The sequence below is a fragment of the Gallinula chloropus genome (genome assembly GCF_964237585.1).
Source record: "Gallinula chloropus genome assembly, chromosome: 1".
Lineage (NCBI taxonomy): Eukaryota > Metazoa > Chordata > Aves > Gruiformes > Rallidae > Gallinula > Gallinula chloropus.
In genome coordinates, this window is record NC_140085.1 from 26,500,285 (window position 1) to 26,515,436 (window position 15,152).

The 15,152-nt window shown below is 43.7% G+C and overlaps 1 protein-coding gene across 1 annotated transcript in view; it reads left to right on the forward strand.

Moving 5' to 3' along the window:
- The window catches only part of TMEM178B (transmembrane protein 178B), a gene marked incomplete at both ends in the record, with an annotated part of 231,565 nt that overhangs the window by 201,171 nt on the left and 15,242 nt on the right, over positions 1 to 15,152 (forward strand). The window contains one exon of the mRNA XM_084273761.1: positions 8,648 to 8,785. Coding sequence (XP_084129887.1) covers positions 8,648 to 8,785 — 138 coding nt within the window. The remainder of the gene's footprint in view (positions 1 to 8,647; positions 8,786 to 15,152) is intronic.

The window sequence follows — 15,152 nt, forward strand, 5'->3', positions numbered from 1 at the left end:
TAGGGAATAGGAGGGGAGGAGGGGGAAGCGAGGAGGGATGAAAGGGTCAACTGGGCAAATTACAAGTGTACTCTGCTGGGACCGACGCTTGGAAATGTTCCTAGATGATCGTATACTGCAGTGCTTAACAGTGCGGGTAGTAAATCTGGAGAGAGAAAGACTTCAAGATCAGCTCTTGAACATCACTGAATAAACAGAAATTATCAGCTTCAGGTGCTTTCTGTGAAAAAAAGATCTCCTCTCTAGAATCATAGTAGGGAAGGGAACAGCTTGGAGTAGGGTAGAGTGGAACAATGAATGCTTTGGCACAGGTTCAGCTACACTGGCCTACTGCACGAGGGGTTGTAAGGGCAGAGCTTTTGTTTCCTTCCTAGCCTGCTGTCACTCAGAGCTGAGCAGCAACACAGCAAATACACAAAATATTTTTTCTTCTCTGGCCAAAGTTGCTTTTTCAGCAGAAGGGGGAGTAGGATTGGAGCAAAAGGCTGAACCTTCTACGGGATGATATTCACAGCCATCTTTCTCTCAAGACCCAAGTTTTCTACCTTCTGTGGTACAACTGCATCTGATGTGTTCATTTTCTGCTGTGCCAACACTTTCTTTATGCACTGACCTCTCTAATATCTGTATCATAAAATCTCTTGAAGACAAATCCATCTTTTCAGCCTCATGAGACGCTTTTTCTCACCTTTTCCCCCATGCACTTAAACAAGCTTTGTTTCCTTCCTTCTTTCTTTACTGCCTCCTTAAATCTCTCTCTTACTCGAAGGTGTTTTTCTTTTGTCTCCTCTCTGCTCTACATGAGCAAAAGGCAAGAGTAAAATCGGGACTTGATATTCAAGCTCCAAATGTTGCTTTCAGCCACTGCAGAATTTCGTAGGCCCCTTTAATTTTCCCCAAAACAGAAGGGATTTCTTTCAGACAGTAACATACCAGTGCGTGACTTAGTCTGGGATGCTCCATCCCTCACTGGTCCTTTATGGAAAGAGTCACTGGAGACAGGAAATTGCAGTGTCATGTGGAATTTGCTATCTGTCAGCATGAACCTCTGAAGGTTTCAGCCTTTATAGAAGACAGGACTTTGTTCCTCCTCTGATGAACTGCTCTCCTGACTGTGAAGTTGCTGGGATTTGTTATGAAGGAAGATGTACAGCTGGCACCTTCCTTTGGTCATTGTTCCTGTTTTAAATAACTGTAAGAACACTTAAGAAGTCCACCAGAGGAAATCCAGAGAGATGGTCTGTCCTGAGATTATCCATGTGCCAGGCTGTCCACTCTACACCCCATTCTGTGGGACTTGCTGACTACTACAGACCCCAGCGAGTTTGTGAAGCTTCCTATCAGTATTTCCATATAGGCATGTTCATACGTGCTGGCAACAAAACGCTTCTTCACACAACCAACAAACCCTAGCCAAGAGAAGGTGATGGGATTTTCTGGCTTAGAAGAAGTTACACATGTATATTACAAACACCAATGTGCTCCTTGTGATACAAAGACCCACCTAACTCCTTCAGAGTACAGTTTTTTTTTTGTAAGGACCTCCTGTTTCTCAGCATTGAGGTGGTTGTGTTTTCATGTGTGCCTTTGTGACATGCATATTTCCAAGTCCTTCCCTGGTGCAGAGTCCTTACATATAATCCTCTGTGACTTTTGTTGCAGTGGGTTGTACCCTTTATGATTGTGTTAGAGTAAGCTTTAAACTGGAGACTGGCTTGCCATGTGATTCAGTAAAAGGCACTCAGAGATTTTAACTGGGTGTCAGGTAGACTAATACACATTTCTTATCTCTCCATACCTGAAGCAGAAAGAAAAGATTAAAACCTCACCCTCCACTTGCCAACCTCATCCAAAATACAGACTTAAGCTGTGTGGAGAGACTCGTGAGTCAGGAGGTACCATTCGAATTCACCTGCATCAATAGTCCCTTGTTCATCGCAGCTGGGAGCTGCTAGGGATGGTGTTCAGTAGAAGACACGTCTGTCCCATTTTACATCTTGCCCCTCCTTGTAGTTTTGGGGTGAGGTAAGAAAAGAGATGATGTTAGAGAAAGGTACCTCTGTGATACTGATTCTTTGTAAGAGAAGTAATTTAAACAAAACTTAGTGAAATCTTGTAAATTGTGCTCTTGGGCTGTGTGCAGTTCTTGAACAATTTCCAATACACGTATTTGTTTGGAAGAAGATGAAAAAGCAGTGATTTACACTCTTTTCAAGTACAAATGTTTTTAATCCCACACTGGTAAAGATAAATGAGAATGAATCTAGTACAGGAGGGTATAGATCAAAGTGACCTGTGATGAAGGATTATGCTATCCCAGTCTATTTCTCCTTGTGGTGATACTATACCCTGACAATGGCCCTGGACAGGCACAGAAATGCATCTGTGATTTCCTTTTTGGTTTCTGCTTTTGTTGGGACGTCTCAGGAAAGAACGGTGCTATATCCAGAATGTCTTCTAAGCTGTTCTGGATATTCTGGACACAGACTCTAGGGTCCTCACTCCCTATGGACATTCTCTCTTGGGAGAAGAAAGAGGGAGATGTAGGATTGAGTATCCAGAACTCTATTTGCAGCAGTATTGCACTTGCTGATGGTCTGATAGCAAGCACTGTGGTTTGATCTGGTAACAAACGCTTGAGAACAAGCAGTTCTGAAAGCAGAAGCAGTGCTGTGTGGTTAAAGGGCTGTCCAGAAATCCAGTTATACACTTCTGTGCAAACTTTTCACATAGCCATGGGCAGGTTGACTATTCTCATCTTGTCTTGGTTTCCCATTCTTTCACAAGAGGCTCATATTTTCCTTTCTGTATGTGTTGCAAAGAAAGAAATCTCTAATATATTGGAAGTATTATTAAACCCCTCTGTGGAAAGGAAGATAGAGAGATACCAAGAGGAGGTCTTTCTTTTAGAAAGATGACTTGCAATTTCAAGGAAGAGGACAGAACATCAGAAGTCAAAAAGGCATATTGAAATTTTCAAGAAGCAACGCTGATTCAGAACATGTTATGTTTGCAGCTGCTGGGGTGTGAAACTCCTTCCACGATGTGACAGCTAGCATGAATTACTTTATTGCTCATAACAAATACAGATGGACAGATATCAGGGTGAAATGAAGGGCAGGGGCATTTACAAGCTGACAGAGAGAACCTTCTACCAAATGCTGCTTGGAAATAAATGTATCCTAATCAGCTCTTCTGCCTTTCTTTATCTCCAGAAAACCTTTCCAGTTAACATTCTCCTACAGAAAACTAAAATGCTTTTAGGAAGTGCATGTTGTTTTCTGAGATTCTGTCTCTATTTTAAGGAGGTTGTCTAAAACGCTAATGCTTCTCTTTTCATCACGATTCACAAAGTTTGTGGCTTTCAAACTTACCATTTCAGTTTCAGGCATGGGAATTGGGTTACTTCATTCCCTGTCCCTTCTCCAATGTTATCAATCAAGAAATGTGTTGTTGCCAGTCTACATGAACATGATGCCTGATGGTCTATGTTGGTTTTGTCAGTGGTGAGTTCCTGTCTGTTACGCAGAGCAGCACCTCTAGTAGTGCTAGGCATGGAAAGTACTTATAAAGGGGAAGATATTCACACATAGCTTTTAGTCTGTTAATATAAAAAAGAAAACAGGATGAAGTTGATGTCTCTAAAACATGAGTATAAAGATAATATTGCACTTTCACCTACAAGTGATGGGGGTCTCTGAGACTGTGTAGCAGAATATTGAAATGGCAGGTCAAAGAGGCACTGAAAATCAACTTCTGCATTTGACACCATCTCCCACAGCATCATCATGGCTAAACTGAGGAAGTGTGGTCTGGAAGGTCGAGTACTGAGGTGGATTGAGAGCTGGTTGAAGGGAAGAAGCCACCAAGTTGTGATCAATGGGAAGGTCTAGCTGGAGGCCTGTATCTAGTGGAGCCCCTCAGGGGTAGGTACTAGGACCAGTACTATTCCATAAATTCATTGATGACCTGGATGAGGGAATAGAGTGTACAGTCAGCAAGTTTGCTGACAACAAAAAATGGGAGGGGTGGTTGACACACCAGAGGGCTGTGCTGCCCTTCAGCAAGACGTAGGCTGGATAGCTGGGTGGAGAGAAATTTAATGAGATTTAACAAGGGCAAGGGTAGGGTCTTGCATCTAGAGAAGAACAACCCCAGGTATCAGTCTAGGTTGGGGACTGGCCTGTTGGATACCAGCACAGGTGAGAGGGACCTGAGGGTCCAACAGGATGGACAGCAGGATGACCATGAGCCAGCAATGTGCCCTCATGGTTAAGAAGGCCAATGGCAACCTGGGGTGTATTAGTAGTAGTATCTAGTAGGTCCAATTTTCCATGTGTGAGACCACACCTGGAATGTTGTGTCCAGTTCTGGGCCCCTCAGTTCAAGAAGGACATAGAACTCCTTGAAAGAGTCCAGTGCAGGGCCACCAAGATGATTCCTTATGAGGAAGGGTTGAGGCACCTGAGTCTCTTTAGCTTGGAGGAGACTGAGGGGTGACCTTACTAATGTTTATAAATATGTAAAGGGTGAGTGTCAGGAGGACAGAGCCAGGCTCTTCTCAGTGAGGGCCAGCGACAAGGGGCAATGGGTGCAAGCTGGAGCACAGGAAGTTCCATGTGAATGTGAGGAGAAACTTTCTCACTGTGAGGGTGACGCAGCACTGGAACAGGCTGCCCAGAGGGGTTGAGGAGTCTCCTTCTCTGGAAACATTCAAACCCTGCTTGGATGCATTCCTGTGTGATTAAATCTAGGTGATCCTGCTCTGCCAGGGGGGTTGGACTAGATGATCTTCCAAGGTCCCTTCCAACCCTTAATGTTCTGTGATTCTGTGATTATAGGTCTTACAGAACAAGCAATGTAATACCTTCCTTACTTGTGCCCTGTAGCTACATTTCTAAAGGTCTGGGTTACTAGGTGGTGGAGGAGAAGGCTTCATGGTACCACTGCAATCTATGCACTTTGCTTTATTGTGAGAACTTAGGGTGGGTATTCAGGAGAGGATCAGCTGTAGAACCAGCTAAGCAGTGCACATGTCTGAGCTCAGATAAGGTATGTTTGCTATTGCAGCTCCTGTTTGGCTGGATAGGATTGAACAATGCATTTTGCTGGCATAGCCATTCCTTCAGTTGTCTGAGATTGTCATGTCATGATCCTGAGATGCTGTAGTTACTCAGAAAGGTTTTCTGAGAAGGAAAACGTGGACAACTATTCATTTCATAACCTAAAAATAAATAAAAGCAATTTCAGACTAATAAAAAACACAACCCCAAGGATAAACTCAAATGTCATAAAGTGGTGGTATATGACAAAGATTGACCCTTTTTACCTTTGCAGGATGTATTCAGGAAAGGTCTTATCAATGCCAATCAAACTCAGACAAAGCCCCATCAATTTGTACTGATGAGCTGTTGTTTATATTTATATGGCATCCCTGGCTCCTAAATGAGTGGAAGGAATTTATATATTGCCCTGAGTACACAATGCAAATATTTACTTTTCTGTTGCCCTTTCCATGTTGAGCACCACACCAACAGACCAGTTAATCATAAAATGTACTAATGGAGGGTTGTGTCCAGAGAAGGTGGCTCCTGTTCCCTGGCCTTCTCCTCACTAAACATCCTGAGGGTCAAAATATTAGGTACTTTCCCACAGAAGAATCACTTGTTCTGAATAGATTTGTTCTCAGCACAGACCTCAGCTTCATGTGGATGCTGACTGGTGAGAAGCACCAGGAAGATGTTGTTGGACAAGCACAGGCTGTTTATGAAACTAACTTTGCAACCCCTTTTTCCAGCACTGCAATTAGTAAGGGCTGCTCTCAAGGAAGGTTATGACAGTACAAAACCCAGGATGATTTTGAACAGAAAAGAAAGTTTGTGTTTATTGTGTTATTTCTAACAATCTCTAGTGGATGGGACTGTGAGAAGATTTGCAAGTAGCCTGAGCAGTGGTAATCTTCAACTGAGCCCACTGAATTTGAGAGAACTGGGATTTCTTAAAGAATTTCAACTCTGAATTTGTTTACATGTGGTGCTGTCTGTGAGAGGAGAGCTTGCTGGGGTTTTTTCAAGGGATAATGTAAACCCACAATTATGCTGGTGGATTTTGCTGTGTTTTTGCTTCTGTCAGCAAGAGAGGTGAAGTGAAACAAACCTCAAAATTTGGCCTAGAAATCTTGGTCCTGCTACATTAGCTATTCTGTTCAATGACAAAACTCATATTGATTTTAAAGAGGTAAAACCCATTCCCCAGTTTGGTATATGGGATGCGGGGATGCTTGTGATCCCTTCTGGGACCTGTGAAAACTGACTCCGTCAGCTAGTCATGGGGGTAGGTCTGAGAAGTTACTGACATATCATAGCCGAATAAAGCTATTTAAATTCAGCCAATTAAGAGCAGGTTGTGAGGGTTTGTTTCCATTTGGCCAAGCAAGTGCTGTTTCCCAGAGTCAGCAGTAATGAGCTGAAATGGAAGGGCCTTGCAGACCTGACACAGACAGCTGTACAGCGCTTCCGAGAGACCTGTTGTGCTGTTACTGAAGGTGATGTAGGAAACAGTAAACATTTTATGGTTTTATCTGTTTCTCAAACTTAACCCAGGCTTTCACAGACTGAAAAGCAGGAAGATGCTATGCTGTCAAAGATGCTTACTAACATTTACTGCTTGTTTTAGACAGCAGTGAGAAATTCCCAAGGAACAGAGACTAATGTTGTCTGTATAGGTTTCTGTAGGAACCCCCTTTTTTTTGTTTTTAACATATCAATGCTTTTTGGGGAGTTTTGGGGGATTTTTTTGTGTGACAGTCACAAAATATGAATTTTAAAATGTGTATCTTGCTAAAAGGGCCCTGGTCACTGCTAGGCTGAGGGCCAGATAATCCTTACCGTTGTCAGAGGCACTCCTTGTAAAACCCAGTGATAGTCTACAGGAACTGGCTGTAGTTGTAAGGGAGGGATTGTGTTCTGCAACTCAACCTTGCATAAGAATTGCTTTAATGATCCCAGCCCTGAGTAAACTGTCTCCCACTGAATTAAATCATTCTGTCCCAGTACACCTGTAGGCCTCATGGACACTCAGCATTTTGGAAAAGGAGTTCTATAGGTCTCTGATGATCATAGAATCTAACTTAATCACCATTCACAAATTTCATGGGAACTGCACTGCTGGGACTGGCAGTCCTTGTGATCCACTGTGGAAGAAGGGTAAAAAAAATAACAGAAATTGAGAAACAGTCAAAGGCCAGCCAAGGAGAAAGGCTGCCACAGAGACTGGTGGATGATTCAGTTTTCAAATCTTCCTCCCCCTGTCACAAGCATTCTGTTTCTTGAAAGAAAGTGAAATCATTGCTATGCAAAAAAAAAAAAAAAAAAAAAAAAAAGAAAAAAACACATTTCAAGAGGGAAACAAATGTTTGGAGAGCTGACTGGGCTGGAATTTTCCCAACACATATACTCTTGACATAATCAGTGCTTAAACTTTCCATGCGCGTGTGAGGGGGGACACTGAAATGTCATGAAGATGCCCACATCTGTTCCATTATTTGAGGGTGTAAAGATGCTGTTCAGCTCTCATAGTCCTTGCTATTTCAGTAGCCAAGTGGTCTCCCTGCCCAGGTTTCATATCAAAAACAGATGTGAAGGGTTTTTTTTCCCCAGCACACACATCAGGAGGGATCCCAGTAGTCCCATCCTTTTCGCAGAAAGCAAATATGGGATATAGCAAGGTCTTAATTTAAGAGTTCCTTACCTTAGGTCTTGGGGATCTTTTTCCTTTATTAATGAAATAAATACAGGTCAACCCCATGCAGCCTTATCAGATGCAGTACTCAGTCCCTACATGCAGAGCACAAAATGCTTCCTTCAGTCCAGCTCCCTGCCCTCTTCCTCCACTCAGCGCTCCCTGGAGCACTCAAAAACATCCTCACCAAAAATCATCTGTCACAGTCACCTCTAGATACAAGAGAGGGCAATAAAGTGTCCCATGCCCCAGCCGTGTATCTGCAGTGAGTTTATTATCTCTGACACCACAATATCTGCATGTCTCGCCATCCTGGAGGTACCCAGGTTCACACACTTCACAGCTGGACAGCAAGGCTCAATGCCCCAACTTACACATGGGAAACAGCAGCCCAGAGGGGATCAGTGACTTCCCAAGATCACTGGGGGGATCAGGCCTGAGGTGAATCCCCCGACATGTCTGCGCTGGAGCAAAGCACAGAGACCACCTCTCAATCAGTTTGAGCAGGTGCATCCACTGGATGCAGTGGAGTATAGGATGCAGATGTGAAGGCAGGATTTAAACCAAGTTGTGCTGGTACCCAGAGTCTAGAGCTGTTAGTCACAACGTTGCACTGAGTCCACTTTTCAACTTCTAATTCCTGAGCAAATTGTCCCAAGTCACTAGGGTGCATCTGCACTGAGTTTCACTGTGCGGTGAAATGGTCACCTTCTCCCACTCCCTAGCCCACATAGGTGTCTTAATTTATGGATTGTCCTCCCTCTGAACCATCCTTACTCAAATCATCCCATGCCAACACACACTGAAGCCTTGCAGATCAGTAGCATTTTGGACTGTTAGAACCCTCTGATGTTGATGATCTATCACTGTTCACAAGCATGCTGTTTTTCTGTCTCCCCCACTGCAGATTTGCGCAGGATGACAGCTGGCTTCATGGGCATGGCTGTGGCCATCATACTCTTCGGATGGATTATCGGGGTGCTGGGGTGCTGTTGGGATCGAGGCCTTATGCAGTATGTGGCAGGGCTTCTCTTCCTCATGGGAGGTAAGGATGTTGGTGTCTGAAGAATCATGTTCTTTTCCTTGGTTTTGTGTTCCATCTTTCCATATGTTCCTCCTTTTCTAAGTGACTGAAAACAAATTTTCAGAGTTGTTTTAGGTGATGCGGTCTTGGTTCCATTCCAGCCACCTTCTGGTGTACATCAAGGATAACCCAACCACAGTCACTTGTTACTTCTATCACAAGACAGTGTCTGTAAGTCACAGGACTGGAAATGGCCTTCTTAGTTCTTTAGTCCAGTGCTTGGTTGTTGCAAGTAACACTGTAACCCTCAATAAATTTAGTAATAAAAATCTGAGGATTATGCAGATGTTATTCCCACAGCTACCCTATTTCATAGTGAGACACTTTGCTTTGGTAACTAGAAACTGTGCTTAAAGTTTTAATCTGTATTTATTCCTGTTCAATTGTTCTTCAGTCAAACACAAACTTTAGTTTAAGTCTCATTTCTTTCTCTGGTTTATCTGTGAAGACCAATGATATCCTCTGTTTTCCTTTTCCCACTCCACATAATCTATGTTCCTGTAAACGTTTCTCTGGAAGACCCCTTACCAGCCCAGCAGCCCCTTCTGCCACCTGTTCTTGTTTGTACTTGCCTTCTTCAAGTAAGGATGAGAAGGACTGACCCTAAACAAGTTCTGATCAATGCTCTCTATAGTGGCACGACAGTTCCCTTTCTCTGCTGAAAATCCACTGCCTGAAGTATTTTGTGATTGTATTTGCCTTTTTCATCCTGTGTCATACTGGAGACCCACATTCTTCCTTCAGTTGGATAATGTATCCAAGCTTTTCTCCTCCTTCATAATTTCCTACTGATGATCTCCCAATTTACAGTAGCGCTTCTGTTCATTGGTCCCCAGGCACATGCCCTGGCACTCTGCGCTTTTGAGCTTCTTCCCATTTCTACTAAACTAGCCCTCAAGGTCATCCAACATTTCCCGTGTAATTTTCCAGCCTTTCTTACTAGAGATACGGTCCAACTTTCTGTCATCAGCAGGTTTCATGGCACACAGCTACTTTAAATGAAGGGTATGAGAGTCAAGTCCCAAACACAGCACTGGGTGGATGTCTTGAAGTGAACAGCACTATTTCTGTTCTCTCTTCTTTGCTGCTGGTTTTGATTTGCCCAGGTTTTTTGCACACACTCACCCCTCCCCCCCCAAGCAGATCCTCATTTCAATGCACTTGATTGCCTGTTCATCTGTACTGTGGTGTGACACAGCTAAGAGTGTGAAATACATGGAAGCTTCTGTAGTCCCAGAAGAGGAGTTTAGTTCTTGAGTAACAAGTACTCATATTCCAGTGCTGTTGGTGCTGGTGAGACAGACATTACCTCTCTCAGTGCCCACAAACACATCTGAAGTCTGCTAGTATCTTGTGCAAGCACACACTGGTCTGCCTGGGGATGTCTGTAAATGGTTTGTTGTGGGTGTCAACACTGTATGGGCACTGAGTCTGCCAAATTAGCTTGATATTTCTTACGTAATTAAAAGCTGAGTTTGCACAGGGGCTATGTTACTATAATGTGCTCAGATATCTGTGTGGTATTTAACTTATTACAGCACGACATTCAGATTAAAACGTTAGCACCATACTAAAACCAGAAAAAAATATTAGAAACTAGCTAACTGCTTGTTTACTAATTGGAAATTATCACTATATATGGGAGAGTTTATAGTGCTGCTGCAGAGATTGGTTATTGACACGACGTTATTTAATAGTTTGTCAGTGATTTGAAAGATGGCTGATGCAAGTTTTCGGGTGAAGCGAGACTCAGTGTAACGTGATGAGTTGGGTCACTCCTCAATTACAAAGCCATCTTCTGGTATGTTCAAACAATAGGCGTTTCAGTGGAGACAGATTCAAGGTCGTGCAAGTGGGAACAAAAAGCGCCAGTCATCCTGGCAGAAGGAGAGGCTGCCTCTCAGAAAGCAGCGGCTCTGGAAAGATCACAGGGATCACAGTTGCTGGGATCATCCAGCTGCACAGGAGCTCTCCGTGCACTGCTGCTGAATATGCTGGGTTTGTTGGGAATATGCAATAAGAGCATGAGGTGGGGTTATCTCTGGGCAAAGCAAAGCTATTTCTGGACACGGTAGTCTGGTGTCCATACTAATGAAGGATGTGGAAAGACCTGGAGAGGTTTGCAGAAGGGCTACAAGCAAGACTCAAGGTCTGAAAAACAAGAAAAACAGCATGCCACAAAAAGCCAGTTGCTTGAAACTGTTTAACAGAAGGTTTATAATTGACATGAGCACAGTGTGGAAGTACCTATGCAAGGAGAAGCCATCTGATAGTAGCATAAATAAAATAATAACAAGATCCAGCAGTTGGAATCTGAAACTAATTGAAATGAGATGCAGCAGATCATTTCATCTGCCAAATTCTGACAAGATGTGTGATACTTTTAATAAAGATACGTTGGGAGGAGACCAAACCTGCTTTGTGCTTCAGCATAGACATGTGGATCAGGTTTCCAAAAGGTTTCTCTCTTCCTTGTTTTGCACAAGTCAGTGGCAACTACTACACCTTTCCCGATTTCCTTTAACATCAAATGTGCATGAAGTAACATCTACAAACTGAAGCAGACAGTTAATAAAATACACAATTAGAGCCATCTAATCTAAAAAGCAGTAGCTATCAATGTTTTCAGACTGTGTCTTATGCTACATAGTCATTCCTTCTACAGCCAATCAGTCTTTTAATTTGAACCTTTTTATTGCTTGACAGTGTTTGAATACAAACGTCTTATGTCTTACCATCCTACTGGTCCTCAAAATGCATGGAGCCCGAGTGCCTCTTCGCTTTCTTTAGCTTTTTCTCTGGTCCAATAGTGGGAAAATGCTTTGGGAGGCTTATGACATCTGGCATTATTTCAGATGAGAGGAGGCTGTGCTAAATTGGTAGCTATATAATCAGCCTGGAATCTAACTTTCCCTTCCAATTGCAACACTACTTGTCTTGGCTATGTTTGTAACATTTGCTCTGTTTTAATTTCTAGACAAATAGAAATTCTGTAATGACTAAACATTCCTGGCTTACCATATCTATGAGGTTTGCCCCTTATTGCCCATAATTCTTTGAAGGGGAAATCTCAGCAGAGCACTGAGAAGTGTGCTGTGATAACCTAACAAGACCAGACGTGGTTTCCTTGGACCTCTGGTTCTTTATTATATTTACTGAACAGTCTTCTTGCTAGCCCATGTGGCAGTGCCTAATAAAGGCTTGCTTTAGTGTGCTTGATCTAATTTCTCAAGCAAATTACTGAAATAAGTCATTTGTGAAATGCAGGCCGTTATCTAGTATTAGCTCATCTGGAATCCTGGACATGCAAACTGTGATTTAGAGTGGTTTACACTGTTATCCAGCATGTTTTGTAACAAGTTAGGAATTATTAATAATTCATCTTCCCTGTTTAGTCCAAATACATCTGTATCAACAGCAATCACAGGTCTCTTATGGCTTCCAAAGTTCTTTTGGATAATTTTCTGTATTTATTGTAGAATTTGTACTTGGTTTCCTTATCTTGAACGACAGCATTTGCCTGAACACAGCAGGATTTTTTTTCAGTCCCTCATCTTGCACAGAGCCAGATGGATACTGCAAATTCTGTGCAGTATTTCTGACCTCATTTTCCTGACAGTACTATTGCATAGCCTCCTACACCTAGAGTTGCACTGTCCTTTGTAGTTTCATTTCAATATTGTGAGTATGATTTTATCCTGCAAGGTGGGAGAGTTTCTCTTTTCAAGAGTTTCTCCATTTGGAAATTGTGCTCTTAAGTTTTACTAAGACTAGCTCATTTATGCATCTTATTTGAGACTGTTTAATTCCATTGCAGAAGTGGGTCATACTCAAATTATACAGAACTCCAAGCACATCTTCCTGCAGCGTCTTTTGTTTTCCCTACATGCAAATTATTGAAAATCTGTGCATCAGTAAAAGCTCCATACTGGGCATGTGTGGTGGGTTGACCCTGAGCTGGAGGCCAGATGCCCCCCAATGCCACTCTATCACTCACCTCCTCAGCTGGACAGGGGAGAGAAGATGTAATGTAGGGCTTGTGGGTCAAGGTAAGGACAGGGAGAGATCACTCAGCAATTATCCTCATGGGCAAAACAGGCTCAACTTAGAAAAAATTCTTCTAATTTATTATGAAGCAAAACAGAGGAGAGTAATGGCAAATAAACCCAAATCTTAAAATACCTCCCCCACCCCTCCCTTCTTCCCAGGCTCAACTTTATTCCTGATTTCTCTACCTCCTCCCCATGAGTGGCAGAGGAGGATGGGGAATGGGGGTTACAGTCAGTCCATCGCATGTTGTCTCTGCCACTTCTTCCTTCTCAGGGGGAGGACTTCTCTACTCTTACCCGGCTCCAGCTTGGGGTCCCTCTCACAGGAGACAGTCCTCCACAAACTTCTCCAATGTGAATCCCTCCCTACGGTTCTTCACAAACTGCCCCAGTGTGGGTCTCTTCCACAGGGTGCAGACCTTCAGGACCAGACTGCTCCAGCATGGGGTCACAAGTCCTGACAGAAAACCTGCCTCAACATGGGCTCCTTTCTCCACAAGTACACTGGTCCTGCTAGGAGCCTGCTCCATCATGGGCTTCCCATGGGGTCACAGCCTCCTTCATGTGTTTCCACCTTCTCCAGCATGGGGTTCTCCAAAGGCTGCAGGTGGACAGCGTGCTTCATCATGGTCTGCAAGGGGAATCTCTGCTCCAGTGCCTGGAGCACCTCTTCCCCCTCATTCTTCACTGACCTTGGTGTCTGCAAAGTTCCTCACTTCTTGCTTCTCTCTCTGGCTGAAAAAGATCATGCTTCTTTCTTTTTTTATCCTCTTAATTATGTTACGCCAGAGGCACTACCACCATCGCTGATGGGTTCAGCCTTGGCCGGCAGCAAGTCTGTCTTTGAGCTGGCTGGTATTGGCTCTATCAGACACAGGGGAAGCTTCTAGCAGCTTCTCACAGAAGCCACCCCTGTACCTCCCCTGCTACCAAAATTTTGCCAGGCAAAACCAATACACACATCCAGTAATTTTGCAATTTTATAATCATTTCTGGAACCTTAGAAGCATCTGTTATGCTGCTTCCAAATGTCAGAGTCCTGTTCAATCTTAATGCTTTCCTGCTTATCAAGTACGTAGTAGTAGTTTAAAACAAATTCAGTTAAAAATAAAAGGAATTCAGATTAAAAATCAACCTGAGGAAACGTATGTGGAGCATTTTATACTTTGTGTTTTGGCCAAAGTATGTTTACTTACACAGGCCTTTGCTTTTCATAGTCTAGACATGACCTCCTCATCAGTTCCCAAGAAGTAGCACTCACATTTTCTGGCTATGAGAAGATCTTTTGAATGTATTCAGTCCTGTTTAATATCTTCATTGACAACCTTGATGAGGGAATAGCATCCACCCTCAGCAAGTACGCTGATGATACAAAGCTGGGAGGAGTGGCTGACACGCAGGAACACTGCGCTGCCATCCAGAGAGACCTGAACAGGCTGGAGAGCTGGGCAGGGAGAAAACAGATGAAATTCAATGAAAGCAAGTGTAGAGTCTTGCACCTGGGAAGGAATAACCGCTTGTATCAGTACAGGCTGGGGGATGTCCTGTTGGAGAAGAGCTCTGTGGAGAAGGACCTGGGGGTCCTGGTTGATGACAGGTTGGCCATGAGCCAGCAGTGTGCCCTGGTGGCTGAGGGCCAATGGGATCCTGGGGTGCGTCAGGAGGAGTGTGGCCAGTAGGTCAAAGGAGGTGATCCTCCCCCTTTACTCTGCCCTGGTCAGGCCCCACCTGGAGTATTGTGTCCAGTTCTGGGCTCCCTGGTATAAAAAACACAGGGATCTCCTGGAGAGAGTCCAGAGAAGCACTACAAAGATGATTAAGAGCCTGGAACATCTCCCCTATGAGGAAAGGCTGAGTGAGCTGGTGCTGTTCAGCCTAGAGAAAAGAAGACTAAGGGAGGACCTTATTAATGTTTATAAATATCTTAAGTATGGGATGCAGGGGGAATCAGCCAACCCCTTTTCAGTGGTCTGTGGAGACAGTAAAAGGGGTGATGGCTGCAAGTTGGAGCACAGGAAGTTCCGCACCAACATCTGGAAGAACTTTTACACAGTGAGGGTGACAGAGCATTGGAATAGGCTGCCCAGGGAGGTGGTGGAGTCTCCATCTCTGGAGATAGTCAAGACCCATCTGGACACCTATCTGTACAATATGAGCTGGGGAGCTGCTTTGGCAGGGGGGTTGGACCCGATGATCTCTCGAGGACCCTTCCAACCCATATCATTCTATGATTCTATTGACATCCTTGACCTGCATGGCTTTATTATCATGGAAAACCC